General features: G+C 42.4%; 1 protein-coding gene across 2 annotated transcripts in view; it reads left to right on the top strand.

The window, feature by feature from the left end:
- FRMPD4 (FERM and PDZ domain containing 4) overlaps positions 1 to 17,351 on the top strand; it is a 556,500-nt gene that overhangs the window by 362,485 nt on the left and 176,664 nt on the right. Inside the window, exon 2 of one of the 2 annotated variants that reach the window (XM_007455060.1) lies at positions 4,079 to 4,195. In XM_007455060.1, coding sequence (XP_007455122.1) covers positions 4,079 to 4,195 — 117 coding nt within the window. Of the gene's footprint in view, positions 1 to 4,078; positions 4,196 to 17,351 lie in introns of those variants that run through there. The other variant, XM_007455059.1, reaches the window with a different exon arrangement.

Here is a 17,351-nt window from a genome sequence, read left to right as displayed (position 1 = left end):
ATCACCTAGGGCTGTTGACTGAATGCAGATTTTACATTTCACACAGACACCCAGGAGAAACCCGTGCCGCTGGACTTCAGCCCAAACTTTGAGTAGCAAGGACTAGTATTTCCCAAACCTCATGCTTGCCAGGTAAAATATAGGATGCCTGGTTCAATTTGAATTTTCGATAAATAGCAAATAATTATTTTTTAGTGTAACTATGTCCCAAATGTTGCATGGGATGTACTTATACTAAAAATTATTTGAAATTCAATTTAAGTGTGCATTCTATATTTTGTTTTGCTTTTTGCTGAATCTAGCAACCCTACTTTAAGGTAAGAGTCATCGGGATTACTTGTTTCAACACACACATGCACACACACACACACACACACACACACACACACTCACTCACTCATAGATTCCTGGTTTTAATTCAGACCTGCTGAATCATAATTTCTAGAGCCTGGTAATCGTTAACAAAAACTGCAAGATGGGTTCTTGTCAGCTCAATTTGGGAAATACAGAAAATGGTGGATTTTGACCACTTGTAATCCTCATGCACCCCCAGACACATATTAGGAGGTTGTTGTTTGGTTTGAATCTAGTCAAGTAGCTGAGGGTACTTCTTTTCACATTTTAGACTCATTGGTAGCAGTATTCAGTCCTGCTACTAAGGTAAAGACAAATCAGAAAGACTCTAGGCTATGATATTTTAGCCTCTTTGATACTCTCAGAGAATCTGGGTGCTCGTTTATTTGAGGGGCTGGAGTAGGGTTTGCAGATAAAATACAGGATACCCCGTTAAATTTGACTTTAAGGTAAATGATGAATAATTATTTTAGTGTAAGTATTCCTCAATATTATGTGAGATACACTGATGCTAGAAAATTGATATTTGTGTGAAATTCACATTTAACTGGGTGTCCCGTGTTTGTAGTTGCTAAATCTGGCAAACCCTAGGCTAGAGGGGTCCTTTCAAATAATCTCCATGGGGCCAACCTGCATGCCGGCAGCTGAGCAGAGCTGCAGGGTTCCTATTTACAGGACAGTCTTTAACCTCCACAGAGGGAGTCAAGAGAACCTTTGAGGCTAATAGGCCTTTGGACAAGAAAAGTAAGACCTCATTCAAAGAGGAGAAATTTGAAGAGGCCTCAGCCCCTGGGAAGGAAGGAAGCCCAGGAACTCAGAGTGGACTCTTCCTGAAATGGGGGGAAATAAAAGGCATGCATCTCACACTGGGACACAGGGTCGGTGTTTCAGCCAGAAGTGAGGAGTTCTGCACAGGACTGTATTTTCATAGAAGCACCGGGTCCATCCTGAGGATAATCTCTGCATCTACGGCGGCCCTAAAGCAAAAGGCCCAGAAGACTCTACATTTATGTGCACTGGCCCTGCCGCTGCTCTCTAGGGGCCAGGTCTTTGCGCTCGTGGTAGGAAAAAACTGTCCTTCCGTTGCACTGGGGTGGGGGGCAATTGGGAGTGGTAGACAGTTTGGTGCAGCCACAGAGATGGGAGCCAGGGAAGGAGGTCCCCGGAACATCTTCCCAGTGGAGAGCAACTGCCTGCTTGCAAGGTTGTATATTGGGGTGGACTTCCCAGTAACCACACCACACAGACATGGGAGCCAAACCCCTCCTTAATTTTGACTTTCGTCTTTGATTTGAGGATGTATGGTTAAATACTTAGAAAAGAGGTTTTTTGGGGTTTTTTTCCCACCGGCACTTTAATTTGCTTTTAATTTTAATTTGCTAAGTTCTATGAATGTCATTCCGACCCATGTATTTTATGTCAACATATTAACAGGCAAACATGTAGTCGTGTCTGATTCTAATTATTCAATGATTTGTTTTATATCAGTTGATGTCCCTTGCCCCGAATTAACTCAGTGAGTGTTTTTTCCAGTATTAGCACTGTATTTGGTGTTTTATGACAAAAGGCTTTATGTGAAAACATCTCGCTGAACTGTTGTTTTTTTTTTACTATTTCCCGAACACAGCTTACGGGACAGAATGTAGTTTATAATAAAATTCAGGCTCCCCCTTGCTCATTATTATAACCCTGTATTTTACATGTAAATTACATTAGGAAGCCAGCATCTTTCTTTTAGTGATTTAGACTTCAGGGGGAAAAAAGAGAATGAAAGGAAAGAAAAGAGAAAAGAAAAGAAGACAGTTTATTTGTTTTTAATAAGTTCGCCCCCTCTGGGAAAGATGAACATTCTGATACTGAACGTAATTTAGTAATGCGGAATAAATTGTTGCATTCTCTATTTAGGCCTCCTTTCACTTACAGGAATGTTCTGTGCGTCACCTCTTACTGTAGCTTTGCTTTTGCTTTTGCAAAACTTTATAACAACGGTATACACTGTGTTCATACCTCGAAGGGCTTGGTCCGAATGCATCCTCTGCTGCTGTGGAGAAATTGGCGGGCTTTTTGTAGAACCTCGGGGGGACCAAGCCATGGGCTCTCACTGCAGGCAAGCAGCTCGCTCTTCAAACACCACCAGAGGAAAGTGCCACTGCTGGCTTGGGTGTAGAGAAGAGGAACAAAAGCTTGGCATGTCTGTTCATGGAATGGTCCACGGGTGGGAATTAGCCCTGTGGTGGGCCTCTAAGTTGGCGGGACCTGTGTTAAATTTGTGAACTCTTTCGCTCCCCACGCTTTCTGAAGGATGTGGGAAAACTGAAAGGAAGTTAAAGAAAGGCAACGAAGGTCATTAAAATTCTGCAAACTAGTTCCTCTCCAGAAAGCTTGCGGGAAGTGGGGCTGGTTTCCGTTGAGGAGAAGCATTGGTTCATGGTCAGCTGTGTGAGTTGCGTGAGGGTGGAGGTCGGGGGTGGGATGCCCTGCATCCTGGGAAGTTCAAAGCCTCCCCTCCTCACAGACAGGTGGGCACCCCTGATTTGGATGTTTGCTGCAGGAGGGCTGCCATGGACAGTTGTACAAGCTGTGCGTGTTATGCCTGGCGCAGGGGGAGGGGCGCCTCTTTCTGAGGGCTCCCAGGTTCACTATTGAGATGCTGACTGTGAGGCCCTGGAAGCGTCCTCACTGCTCCCCGAACACACACATATACACTTTGGTTCCTGTCTGCAGTTTGGAACCACCTAGAACATCTAACAGGCCATCCAGAGTGGGGAACTTCACCTGGAGCCAAAGGACAAATGATGAAGGATGTTCGTTGATCCTAAAATGGCAGCATGTATTTCCTTCCCACGGTTGAGCTTTAAAGGAGTCTTTGGTGTTCATGAGAGAACAGTGGAGTTTCTGCAGGTCCCAGGCAGCAGAGGAGCGGCCTGGATTCAGCAGTGTTGCAGAAACTGGGCTTAGGCCTCTGGATGGGAATTGTCACTGTGCAACACTGCCCATCACAGCTGCTTGTCTCGTGAAGTCACTTCCTTTCTCCTCTTGTTCTTGGAAAGGCAGGCTTCTAGAAAATTCTCCTTGACCTACCCTTTCATTTTGCTGACGAGTCAGCAGTTCAGGTGTGGACTAGAAACTGTAAAAGTTAATGTGTGGATTTTCATTACAACATAAATGGAGAGTTCGTCTAAGGTTTTATGACCAGTCACCTTGACTGGAGTATGGTTAATATGAGCGGAAATGTTGTATTTTGGTCACAGGAGTCCAGAAAACTGAGACTTGGGGTTATTTGTTTAGGATCCATAAAAACAGGAATCTGTTTTCATTTGTGCATTTGTATTGTGGTGTGATATCTGTTTATATGCCAAACTGTCCTAATGTCTGGTCCCAGGAATGCCTAGTGTCATGGAAAGTGTGCTAAACGTTTGTTCAGAATTGGCTTGTGTGTCCTCAGGAAAGTTACTTAAGCTTTGTGAGCCATTCATTGTTTCCTCATCTGTAAAACGAGATGAGTATACTTAGCTCACAGGGCAGCTGGGAACAGCTTGCAGGATACTATAAAGAAAGATACTGAGCGTGGTACCTGACACAAAAACATTCTAATCGTTCATTTTGTCAGCCGAGGACACAGCCCGTAATGGAGACGAGCAAGTCCTGTGCCCCTTCTGGGGTTTGTCTCAGAAGAAGTGTTCCGGAGTCACGTGTAATGATGCTTTGCTTTGCTTTTTTCCAGCCACAGGACAAAGTCTTCAGGCTGGCCACCTCCCTCGGGAACCTGGGGCTTGAACCAGGTGCCGCCCTATGGATGGGAGATGACGGCAAACCGGGATGGACGAGACTGCTTCATCAAGTAGGTTGAACACACGGCATGAACAGTTTAATCTTTGGCTTTGGGGATGTCTCTGTTTTGACCCTTGGCTCAGGAGAATTAGCATACTTAAACTGAGGACTCCTAGGCACTTGGAGGCCATGACTCAAGCATGACTCAAGGTGATCGCCCTGGGCCTTCCATATCTCGTGACATGAGGTTGCTTTGTTCTTGGACACGCGCCATCTTAGGCTAACAATTCCCAGGGTATCAGGTACTCCTGGGCCAGAGCAAACATGTATGTTATTGAATCCGAGGCCAGTTGTACTGATTGTCCAAGGCTAGTAACTAAAGTTTGACATGGAGGAGGGTCATTTGGAAAGCCTTGTAGAAATGGTGAAGACAGGAATGTTACTGGCTCATCTGCAACGAGAAAAATCAGCTGAAAGGATTATGTGCATTACAGGTTGTGCTATAAATTGGTCCCACTAACACTGGCTGAGGTTTTGGATTTTTTTGTGGTGCTCTTTTTTTTTAAATTGTGGTAAAATATATATTACATAACTGTTATGTTATTTATGTTATATATATAATGGTTCTGTTGTGTTTAGCATGATGGTAAATTTTATGTACCATCTTAACTGCCTTTAGGTGTACAATTCAGTGACATTAACTACATTCACAATGTCTTGTAACTCTCACCACTTTCATCTTCCAGACCTTTTTCATCTTCTGCAACAGAAACTCTGTCTCCATTAAACAACAGTTTCCCACTCCCCCTCCCTCCAGCACCTGGTACCTCATATAAATGAAATCATACAGTATTTGTGCTTTTTTATCTGGCTTATTTTACTTAGCATAATGTCCTCAAGGTTCATCCATGTTGTAGAACATCTATGAATTTCATTCCTTTTAAGGCTGAATAATATTTCATTGTGTGGATAGATCACTTTTTTTTGTCCATTTATCTGTCAGGGGACATTTGAGTTGTTTCCACCTTTTTGCTCCTGTGAATAATGCTGCTGTGAACGTTGGTATACAAGTATCTGTTTGCAGCCCTGCTTTTAATTCTTTTGGGGTATATACCTGGCAGTGGAATTGCTGGCTCATACGGTACTTTGATGTTTACTTTTTTCGAGAATGACCAAACTGTTTTTCACAGAGGCTGCAGCGCTCTGGGCTTTTGCAGTTGTATGAAAAAAGTGCTTATATTGCACCTCTCAAAACAGCAAGAGTTCACTCTGTTTCTCCAAAGTGAAATATTCTTAATTATGAGAAGTTAGTGAAACAGATTTGAAATCAGGAAGCATGGTTGGCCTACCCTGATACAAGTGAGCAGAGGTTGGAGGCCAATGGGGGAAAAATCTTTCAATACCACAGGCTTGATTCTTGGTTCCAACCAGGCTGACTATGGACTGATTAGCAAATATAGGATCTACGTGATGTAGGGGATCATTTTTATAAAAATAGAAATATCTGCCAAGATTGATCTTTGAGTATTTGGTCTTTTGGCCAGCCCAGCACATCTAAGTTAGGACTGTTGGAAAGTAGCTAGGGAAAAACTCACGTGAGTGTTGTCAGTGGTTTCCTAGTCTCTGCAGTCCAGATCTCTCCCCTTCCTAGATTTGCAGAGGTGAGAGGACCCTCTTAAGAGAACAGTTGGTGGCTGAGGGGCTTGTTTCCTGGGTCCATCCTGGAAAGATTAAAGTTGACTTTGAATCTGATCCACTCCAGGGAGCCTGTGTGAAGTGACCCTCTGGCTCTTCAAGGCTTTCCTGAGGATGTGCTCATAGAGAAACTATGGTGGAAATCTTGGCAGTGGGGACGGAATCTCTCAGAAAGCTCAAAGACACGAAGAAAGGCCAACGGTTTGTTTACATCCTAGATTCTGATTCGTTAATTTTACTTTATTATTGTTATTTATTTATTTACTTTTGGCTGCATTGGGTCTTCGTTGCTGTGTGCGGGCTTTCTCTAGTTGCGGTGAGCAGGGGCTACTCTTCATTGCGGTGCGTGGGCTCCTCATTGTGGTGGCTTCTCTTGTTGCAGAGCACGGGCTCTAGGCATGCAGGCTTCAGTAGTTGTGGCACGTGGACTCAGTAATTGTGGCTTGCAGGCTCTAGAGAGCAGGCTCAGTAGTTGTGGCTCACGGGCTCTAGAGTGCAGGCTCAGTAGTTGTGGCACACGGGCTTAGTTGCTCCACGGCATGTGGGATCTTCCCGGGCCAGGGCTCGAACCCGTGTCCCTTGCACTGGCAGGCAGATTCTTAACCACTGCGCCACCAGGGAAGCCCTGATTCATTAATTTTAATAGTTTGCCTGCCACCAGGGAAGCCCTGATTCATTAATTTTAATAGTTTGCCTAAGTCCGTCATAATGGTAGAAAGATGTTATTATTTGATATTTTATTGTGCCATCTATTTTGTAACATGGTTATGAATTTACGTAATTGGCACAGTTGAGGTGGCCTAGATGCTTTAACTCAAAACAATAAAAATTTCTGCCAAAGAAATGTAGTTTTAAAAGACATGGATTATGAACTTAGGAAGGTACAGCTCAGACTTCTCTGATTAAGATGGATTTTTCCTTGTCCCTGGTTGCATTGAGGTTCCTGTGTATTCCAAGCCATTTGATCAATAGCCAGAAACCCAAACTATGGCCTATTGTTTAGAGATTCTGGGATCCCCAGCTAGCTCTACAGATATGCATTTCCATCAATGTCATTGACATTTTTAAGGGCCAGCCCAGGTGTCAATTTAACATTTACACTGGCCCGATACCAGCTGTTGCAACATGAAAGAGCAGATCAGCAGCTTAATAGAGAAACCTGCACTGATTACTAAACAGCAAGTTTTAAAACCAAAGTCACTGGTGTCACTCTTTTAAATCCGTGGAGCTTTTTTACTTGAAAAGTAAATTTCCACAGTCCTGTCAGAGACACTGTTTTAAGCTGTCAAGAATGGTACTTCTGGTACAAGTGCTTGTTGTTTCTTTGTCACTAATGAGTTTTATAAATAATGAGAATCATTCTGATTTTTTGTCTTACCTACTGAGCCATGTCCGTTACAAAGAGATACTCTAATTACCAAAGTTTCCAGGGAGCCTGGTTTGCAGTCTGGAGTATATCTCTACTCATTAGTTTTAGAAGTTAAAAGAACAATTTGAAAATTAATCTGTGGTTAGTAATTAGCACCTTTCCATTTAATTTCCCACTCTTTTACATTTTCTCTTTGAAAGAGATATCTTTTTTTATCTTGTCTTAAGATCTAAATGATAACTCACATCAGACAGTTCTTTCTGATGGAGGTACCACTACTTTGAAGTGATGGCCAAAGCTATGGGAGGAACCAGGGTTCACCTATTCAAAGTTAGAGTCTCGGAGTTGATAATGAGATAATTCTATTGTTATGAATCTTTCGGAATATGACCCAGGGTAGTTCAAAGTGTGTTCAAATTTCATCTTTCCTCTCCTATCCCCAGTTATTTAGAGTAGGGCTGGATAACCTGTCTTCTATTGAGTTACTAATCCATAGGGTTCAAAAAATTTTAAATGCCATTATGCACATGTTAATGTACATTTGTATGATTTTGTATAGTCTGCAGACTAGTGGTTCTCCACCTTGGCTACACATTGGAATAGCCCAAGGATCAGTAAAATATCCTGATGCCTGGGTGTCTCAGTCCATTTGGGCTGCTATAATAAAATACCAGAGACTGGTGGCTTAAACACAGAAATTTATTTCTCACAGTTCTGGCGGATGTGAAGTCCAAGATCACGGTGCTAGCGTGGTCGGGTTCTTGATGAGGGCCCTCTTCCTGGCTTGGAGAGAACTGCCTCCTTGCTTTATCCTCACATAAAGAGAGGATAGGAGAAAGGGAAATCACCTCTCTATGTCTCTTCTTATAAAAATACTGATCTCGTTATGAGGGCTCCACTCTCATGACCTAATTACCTCCCCAAAGGCCCCATCTCCTCATACCATCACACTGGGGATTAGGGTTTTAACATAAGAATTCGGGGGAACACAAACATTCGGTCCATAGCACTGGATCTGGGATAGAGCCTAGGAATAGAGTTTCAGAAACTCCTCAGCTGATTCTAATGAACCGCTTCGGCGGCTGCTCTGAAGCGCTCTTTTTGCATTAATGCGGAATAATTACCCCCTTTTCTAGATGCTAAAACTGAATCTCAGACTAATCAAAAGGCTTTCCCAAAGTTTACGCACGTGTACCAAGTCGCAAACTACTGCTCGTTCAAATACACGGGATTCTCCATTAAGAAAGGACAAGTTTTGTTGGTATTCTTAGAGAAATACAAATTACAGGTTGTTTTAGGAGCAAAGAACATTGTGTAAGAAACATGACAGATGCAAAATAAAAATTTCTTTGTCCTTATTATTACCAGTTAAGAGAGCGGAAGAGGGGAAGGGAAAGAAGCAGATGGGAAGAGAGAAACTACCAAGAGAAGAGTCTCGGGAAAGAGAGTGTCCTGGTGAGAAGTGGCTAATAGAGGGAGCAATGGGCGGCCAGAGAAATTAAGAGAAATAGAGAAAGTGAGGTACTCTGAGATGGTTCTTATAATAATAGCATCAATAAATAATAGATGGAGGTGGATATAGATATAGTTGTAGATATGAGAAGAGATACAGATGTAGATAAAGTGATGGACTATAATTACAGAGATACTGATACAGATATAGATGGCTATAAATATACAGAGTTGTAGATATAGATATCAATGGATATAGAATATAGATAGAGATGGATAGACAGACCAGTGACCGTACAACCAGCTTTGCCCAGGAGGGTCCTGGTTTATGGGTATTGTTCTCACATAATTACTGATGGCACCTCCCTTTGCTCTCAGAGTGTTCTGATTTAGATAACATAAGGTAACTCTGTATATCACGCTACCAACGTTTAGAAAATTCTTGCAAGACGTAAGGTTGCAATTAATCTTGACAACTGTCCTGTGAGGTAGTTAAAGCACATAGAGGAATCTCCTTCTTGAAGAAGCAGCTGAGGTTCACAGAGTCTGGTATCTGCATGTCCTTATGGCTAGTCAGACCCGTGTTTGCCCCACACCGTCAGACTCAAAGGCCTCGGTTCTTTTGGCTCTGTTACGGAGCTTAATCCATAGTAAGCTTTGGTCACCACCCCTAGGATTCCCCAGCCCAGTCAATGTATGCTCAGCTCAGCTCATCTCCACCTATGTCTGCCGTACCTTCCCCCCCCTCCGCATCCTTTAGAAATGGCCTGGGCAGCCTGGTTGTCTGGTCATGCGCAAAAGCACTCCTTGGTTACACCTAACGTGTGTTCCCCCCAACATTTACTGAGCACTGCTAAGTGATGAAGTTACCAAAATGAGCAAGCTACAGTCTTACCTTGCAGGATCTTAGAGTGTGGTGGAAGTGATATATGAAATAATACAGTATGCTGTAGATACAGGGGAAGGCCCCAAGGAGGAAACAATCCTATCCTTTGGGAGTGGGCGTGAGGATGCAGGCCATTGCCACGGGCCTCACACTACAGAGAGCCCAACCATTATTCTCAACCAAGCGATGTCTCTTTTAAGCTCTTTATAGACACATAGTATGTTTCGTAGTCAGAGAATAGGGAGCGCCGTGAGTTCCTTATTTTCCATTTTTGAGTTCAGTGGAGTAATACATGCTTATTTAACTGTGGAGGTGGGTAGAGTTAATGCAAAAATAAAGTGCTTCGTAAATCGGGAAGTTCGGTTTTGGTAGATTGAAGAAAAATTTAAACGTGAGCAAAATAAATATCAAAACACTAGCTGACAAAATACATGATTAAGATGAGCCACGTTGGAGTCTGGGGAAAGGGATGGGGGTGGATAGTGGGAGAGGAGGCTGGAGGGTCATTTCCAAACCACATGTCCTCGTTTTTCAAGTTCTAAAATTAAGAGGCTTTTTTGTTTTTTTTCTTTTTTGGCCTGCTGGTTTTCTGGCTACTTTCACGCTGTAAGTCCACAAATGTAGTCCTGCGTGCGTATTGGACAAGACACACTGTTCTATTATTCTACCACCCATTCCCATGGGGGGCAATTAAACCAAGTCACTATCTTCTTAATGCAGAAGAATTCAGTTCTGAAACCTGAATATTGGGGATTAGTAATGAGATGTGGAAACTTCCACTTTGTTTTCCAGTATGGCCTTGGCCCAACTTGGGAGATGTTTAGCCATTGCTATCTGCCAGTCAGTTCAGTGGTCAATGTGAAATGTGTTTTTGGCTCATCTGTCTCCAGAAAAGAATAATCTGAAGAAATACAAGCACTGTATGTGCCTTTTTATTGACCAGAAGACAGTCAAGTCAACGTGACAGGATTCTGTCATCATGAAAATTACAAATGACAAAACCTTACGTCATCCTAAAGTGTGAGCCTCTAAGTATTCCCTCCAGGCTTTATCTAGTCCAATTGAAATGTCCCAAAGAGGAAAGAAGCAATTGATTATTTTCAAATATTGTTTGGTAGTTCTAGGGCTAGTCTTTGCTACTTTTTTCTTGATTTTTACCCCAAGATTTCATAAGAGAGTCTTAACTGTTATTCTGTGGATGAGTCCAGTAATCAGTTACTCTGTGATGAGTACCCTTGAACTTTTCCTTCTTTAAAAATTTAAAAAAAAAAAAGTCAAGAAGAGTTAAGTTGTAAAGTTGGATGTGGATATTGTGGTTGTACCACCCAACCCCCTGGGTTAATTTCATATTTGAAGCAGATGTCAGTTTCCTGCTTTATCAAGCTTACATTTTTAACTCACATTCAACAAAGGACAAACGAATCTGAGAGATTACTCAAATTGTTACCCTTTGTTTCTGGTAATAAAATGCAGAGCATCTCGTAGAAATCTACAGTTGTGACAATAAAGGAAATAGGAGAGATCTATTTGAGGTGGGTTGCTTTGTTATTGTGTGTGGTTTTAAATATCCAAAGAGTTAAGAACTAGCATTATATTAGAGAAGAGGCAGTCTGCCTCATTTTTTTGTGTTTTTGTTGAAGAATTCTTAGATAAAATGTTTCGCTTCCAAGTGCACACAGTGAATTCTGCTTAAAATGCAAATAATTGCCTCATTGCAAGAGCAAATGCCATTTAGGTAAATGAGTTCCTTAGGATCCCAAGCATCCAGTCAAGGGAGGGAGGTATATTATAATTTTGGAATTGGAGGAACAAAGTAAGTGTGATAGTATCATTACGTGAAATGAAAGGTAATTATGTCATGTCAACGCAAAAGCTTCCCAGGCTGAACATTAGGGGCTGTTTATTCCCTTCATTGAAGCAGATTTGTTTTCTTTCAAATCTGACAAAGCACCTCTCCGCTGAGTTAATAATCACTGCTCCCAGCTGGAAGGTAAGTTTGCAGAGCTGATGGAAGGGCTTTTAACAGGAAAGCTCTGAAATGACACCATCTTTCCAGATCTAACTTAGCATATGGCACACAGAACTGTGCTCAGCAGACCTCTTTCTCCCTTATTGGTGGTGGTTTCATTTTCCCTGCACATTTGTTTTGGAAACTTTGCTGGTGGACTTAATCTGGCCATCATTCTAGGACAAGTCCCTAATACACTTGGCGTATCTGTCCAGCAGGCCAAGATATCTGAAGGGATTGTAATTATCTGAAGTTCCTTGGGCCACTTGATTCCGGCAGATTTGGGACATGCACATTCGGGCGGAGCTATAGACAGCAGGTTAGCTGCTGGACGGGGTGGGTTCTGTCTTCTCCTGAGCTTTTATTGTAGCCCCTGGGGATGTACATGAGGTAGGTCACAGAGTCCATTTGGAATCACAGGAACAGCCAGCCTGTGAAAATGAGAAGCACCTGGATGACCAGGTTTCCATCACAGCCTGTAATTAAAATACTAGCTTGGGGCTGCCTACCACCCCTTGGTTCCTTTGAGTGGCCTTTGCATGTCTTCTTTCTGGATTGAGCCAGCCCTTGCAGAGAGCAATTTTGATATGATCACCTAAGGCTGGGGCACAGGCAGGAAATTCTGGCCTGTCCCAAATGCCAAGTGGGGCCTGTGGGTATTACTGCCAAGTGAATGGGCTGAACTGAAGAGGAAAAGGCATCACCTTTGCGGCAGGTGTCCTTTCATTACTGTCTGCGCTGCTACCTAAGAGGAGTGGCGGAAGGCTGGTGACAGAGTGCCTTACTGTGGTCCACCAGAGGGTAGGAGACAGCAGTTCCCTCCCAAGCCCTGTCCTCTGTTTCCTTGCAAAGCTTGGGTAAAACCTTGCTATCAATAGCCACTTTCTAGGGAAGAGTCTCTTCAATTGCAAGGATGAGGGATGGGGGTACTTTTTGTGGCAGTGGACGCTCAGATGAGCATGAGTCAAGAGTAGCCGTGTCCCATAGCTGTGTCACAGGGTGCGCCACGCAGTCGTCACCGGAACACAGGTTTGGTGATAGCAGTTCCAATGTGGAAGGCCGGGAGAGACTCTCAAATCTGTTGGATATTAAAGGATACGGCTAAATATGCAGGGCCAGCTACTGAATTTTTGGTACCCATTCCAGAATGAAAATGCAGGCCCCTTGTTCAAAAAGCAGGATAAAAGTGCTCATAAAGGTACTAAAGTGTAAAGATTTTCCCTTTCCTCTTGTCTCTCTTTTATATGCTATTGAGTGCCATTCTAAGTAATGAAAAACTAAATTTTTCAATTATTTGCATGAATGTTACCAATCATTTATATATTGTGCAATGTGGGTTTTAGATGCAAATATAAGAGCATGTAACTCCTATGAGGAATTGCCGAAATCACACAATTGTGTTTCGTAGGTTACACATGTATATGTATTTCATTCTGGACAGAAAAGTAGAAATGTTGCACAAAACTAACTCGGTAGTTTTTGTTTTTGTTTTACTTCCTTTTTTTTTCCCCCCCCCCAATATATTTATTTATTTATTTAGTTTGGCTGCGATGGGTCTTCGTTGCTGCGCGCAGGCTTCCTCTAGTTGCGACAAGCCGGGGGCTACTCTTCATTGTGGTGCGCGGGCTTCTCATTGTGGTGGCTTCTCTTGCTGCAGAGCGCGGGCTCTGGGCGCTCAGGCTTCAGTAGTTGTGGCATATGGGCTCAGTAGTTGCGCCTCGTGGGCTCTAGAGCGCAGGCTCAGTAGTTGTGGCGCACGGGTCCAGTTGCTCCGCGGCGTGTGGGATCTTCCCGGACCAGGGCTCAAACCCGTGTCCCCTGCATTGGCAGGTGGATTCTTAACCACAGCGCCAGCAGGAAAGTCCTGTTTTACTTCTTGATATGAGCACACTCTACCAAATCTCCCTACCTGTGGCTTGCTGATGGATGAGAATAACTGAAAGGAAAAGGAATTACTTACGTGTGCCTCTATCTTTCCCTTGTCTTCTGTGTCATCACTTTGAGTGTCAGTGGATGGCCAGTACAGGGCGGTAACACGCCTAAGAGAGTATATGGCAGGATTTCCTTGATCATTCATGTTTCTAAGAGGGCTACATCTGTTAAAAACTAATTAGCCTTCGGCCTTCACCTCCCAGCCTCACCTCTTGAGGTCTTTAAAAAACATTTCTCATGTGGCTTTCTCAGTAAAGGTCTAGCAAAGAGGAAAGTTTGCCTCTAGCTATTGGCTCCCCCGAAAGCAATCTCCATGCCCTGTCAAGGATGGCTTTTGTCACCCTAAGATATACACTTCACCCCCTCCCCTACCCCCAGCCCCTACTTCTCTAGGCCAGGTCAGCAAACCTTTTCTATAAAAGGTCGAACAGCAAATTATTTTAGGCTTTGGAGGCCGAGTGGTTTCTCTCGCAAGTCAACACAATGCAGCTCTGCCACTGTATTGAGAAAGAAGCCATAGGAAATGTGTAAACAAATGGACATGGTTGTGTTCCAATAAAACTTTATTTACAAAAATTGCCCGAGGGCTGGATTTGGCTCGTGGGCTGTAATAGTTTGCCAAACCTTTCTCTAGAGCATCATGCGTTTGACCCCATTCTCATGTTTTTAATTCAATAATTAATAAATTTTCAAAACCCTCCCGTGGAATGGAGAGCTGCCACTTATTTCATATATGAAAGAAATTAGAAAAGAAACCTTTTCTGAGGCTGCACTCTGAGTCTTGCAGGGAGTTAAAAAAGGACTCCAGAGCCCCATTTTTTCCCTAGTTGTTGCCAGAAAGCTCTGTGATGTATCTATTGTCAGTAAGAGTTCTTGTACAGCTCTGACATTCATGACCTACCTCTACAAGGTATTCTAGGAATAGCATTGTTAAAATCCGTGAGAAAAGTAGAACTTTTATTATGTGAGTATCACGATTCCCCGCCCCCCACCTTCAGCCAACACCTTTGTGGGAGGACGATGGAGGGACAGGAAATGACAGCATTATGAAGCCCAGTCACAGTGGAATGCTGAATGCAAGTACAAATAATTATTAGGGAGGTGAAAATTACATAGCAACTTGCTCATACTAATGGTCTACGGAGAAAGAGCCCCATTGTACTTTCAAAACGTTAATTGTCCATAATGTTTTAAAGAAATTCTACTCGTAATCTTTTTGGAATTTTATAAAGCTCCCATATAAAGGTCCCCAGTTTATTTTTGTTCTGTTCTAGGCGGTTCTCTTGGCTTCCATGACACCATCCCCCTTCCTTTGTTCCAAACTCACTGAGGATTCCTTCTCATGTCTCCTCAGCTGGTTCCTTTTCAGCTCAACATTCAAACTTCAATTTCTCACATATTCAAGCCTATATTTCTACGTAGAACCCACAAAAAATAAAAAGGGATGAACTTAAATATGTTGATACCATTTGGTTTGAATCCAAAAATTGCTGGAGACGCATGACTGTTCCACTACAGGAGATAAAAGAGGTCAACAGGGGTTGCTTTGCACTGCCCAGAGTATTGTCTGGGCAACAGCAGGTGGGCAATAAATGTTTGTTCAATAAATATTTAGGTGTGTGTATGTATGAGTAGGTGGATGGATGCATTATTGGATGGATGAATAGACCTTTTCCTAAAGCATTATATATTCAGTACATTGTTACGAAAGATGCTGATATACAAGTCAGTGAGTGAAAATTATTTCTCTTTAACTTATTGATATAGAAATTTCACTACCCAAATTTGATCTTATTGTAAGGTTCATCAAGGCCTTGTCAATGATCCATATCTTAGTGTGGCTGTTTATAAGAGCTCCAAAATTCAGGATATAATGAAGGTACCTTTCTGGGGTAGTTTGATTGCAGTGTTTCCCAGCAACAGGTGGCACAGAATCATAAAGCACAGAAATTAAAGAGTAAAACCACTTGGGCTAGGATTCTAGCTCTTAGTACTAGCTGTGTGATGCTGGGTAATCATTTGGACACTATGGGCCTCACTTTTCTCATTATAAAATGATCTGTACTAGAAAACTGTGTCAGCTGGGAATCTTGTGAGTTACAAGAAACAAAATTCTTAACCAATTTATCTTAAACAATAAAAAGAATATCTTTTGGGTTTATGTACCTAAAAACTAGTGGTAAAACTGTCATAGCCTAAGGAGACATGACGACATTATAATCAGCGTGACAAACAGAAAGGATTATAGAACTGGATAACCCAGAAGAAGTAGATTAATTCCTAAAAACATACAAACTTTCCAAGACTGAATCGTGAAGAAACAGGAAAATCTAAACAGAGCAATAACTAGTAAGGAGATTGAATCAGTAATCAGAAACCTCCCCAAAGTGAAAAGCCCAGGACTAAATGGCTTTACTGGAGAGTGCTACCAAACATATAAAGAATTAATCCTCCTCAAAGTCTTCCAGAAAATTAAAGAGGAGGTAACAATTCCCAGCTCATTCTATAGAGAATTCCTGCAACTCAACAACAACAAAAAATCAAATGACTAAATTTTTTAAATGGGCAAAGGACTTGAGTACACATTTCTCCAAAGATGATATACAAATGGCCAACAAGCATATTAAAAGATGTTCAACATTACTAATCATCAAGGAAATGCAAATCAAAACCACTATCAGATAATTAGGATGCCTACTCGCAAAAAATGGTGGCCTCATAGGCTGTGGAGAAAAGGGAACCTTTATGCATTTCTGGCAGTATTGTAAAATGATACAACCACTGTGGAGAACAGCATGATGGTTCCTCCAAAAGGTAAACATAAAACTACCATATGATCCACCAATCCCATGTCTGGATATATATCCAAAAGAATTGAAAGTAGTGTCTCAGAGAGCTATTTGCTCACCCATGTTCATAGCAGCAGTATTCACAATAGCCAAGAGATGGAAACAACCCAAATGTGCATTGACAGGTAGACGGATAAACAAAATATGGTAAGTAAATACAATGGAATACTAGGCAGCCTTAAAAAGGATGGTAGTCCTGTGACGTGCTACAACATGGATGAACCTTGAGAAAATTACTCTATGTGAAGTGAGCCAGTCACAAAAGGGTAGATACTGTATGATTCTATTTATATGAGGTATGCAGAGTAGTCAAATTCATACATATAGAAAGTAGAATGGTGGTTACCAAGGTCTTGGGGCAGGGGACAAAGGAGAGTTGTTTTTTAATGAGTATAAAGTTTTAGTTTTGCAGGGTTAAAAGGTCCTAGAGGTTTGTTTCACAACAATGCAAGCATACAAAACACTAGTGAACTGTAGACTTTAAAATGGTTAAGATGGTAAATTATATGTGTTTTTTACTACCATTTTCTAAATACCCAGAATGCCAGGGCCAGCTTCAAAAGAGGTTTAAAGAGCGTCTCCGAGTCATCAGAGCTCTGCTCCATCTCTCTGGGCTCCCTCTGTTCTGCCTTCCTCCTCAAGTTTCGTTCTTCATGGCTGCAGCCCTTCCCATCCTCACACTCACCATCCAGAAGAGAGAGAAGCTGTGTCCCAGCATTCTCAGATTCAGCCCCTGGGTTCTCACTGAATAGACTGGAGGCCACACAGCCACACCTGCACCAATCATAATGGCCAGGGGTCATGGGAGGTGCTGATTGGCTTACACCAAACAGAGCCTACCCCCAAAGTGTGAGTTGAATCATTTTCATTCCTACCTGGACCACTTGGGAGAGAGATGGTTTCCCAACAGGACTAGGGATCAGCAAAGTTTTTTTGTAAAGGGGCCATATAGGAAATAGTTTAGGCTTGATTGGTCATATGGCTTCCATTGCAACAATAAACTCTGGCCATCATGGCATAAAAGCAGCCATAGAC

This window comes from Lipotes vexillifer, unplaced genomic scaffold (assembly GCF_000442215.2).
Source record: "Lipotes vexillifer unplaced genomic scaffold, Lipotes_vexillifer_v1.1 scaffold431, whole genome shotgun sequence".
NCBI lineage: Eukaryota > Metazoa > Chordata > Mammalia > Artiodactyla > Lipotidae > Lipotes > Lipotes vexillifer.
Note: the sequence above shows the minus strand (reverse complement) of the source record. Positions and strands in the feature narration are given on the sequence as shown.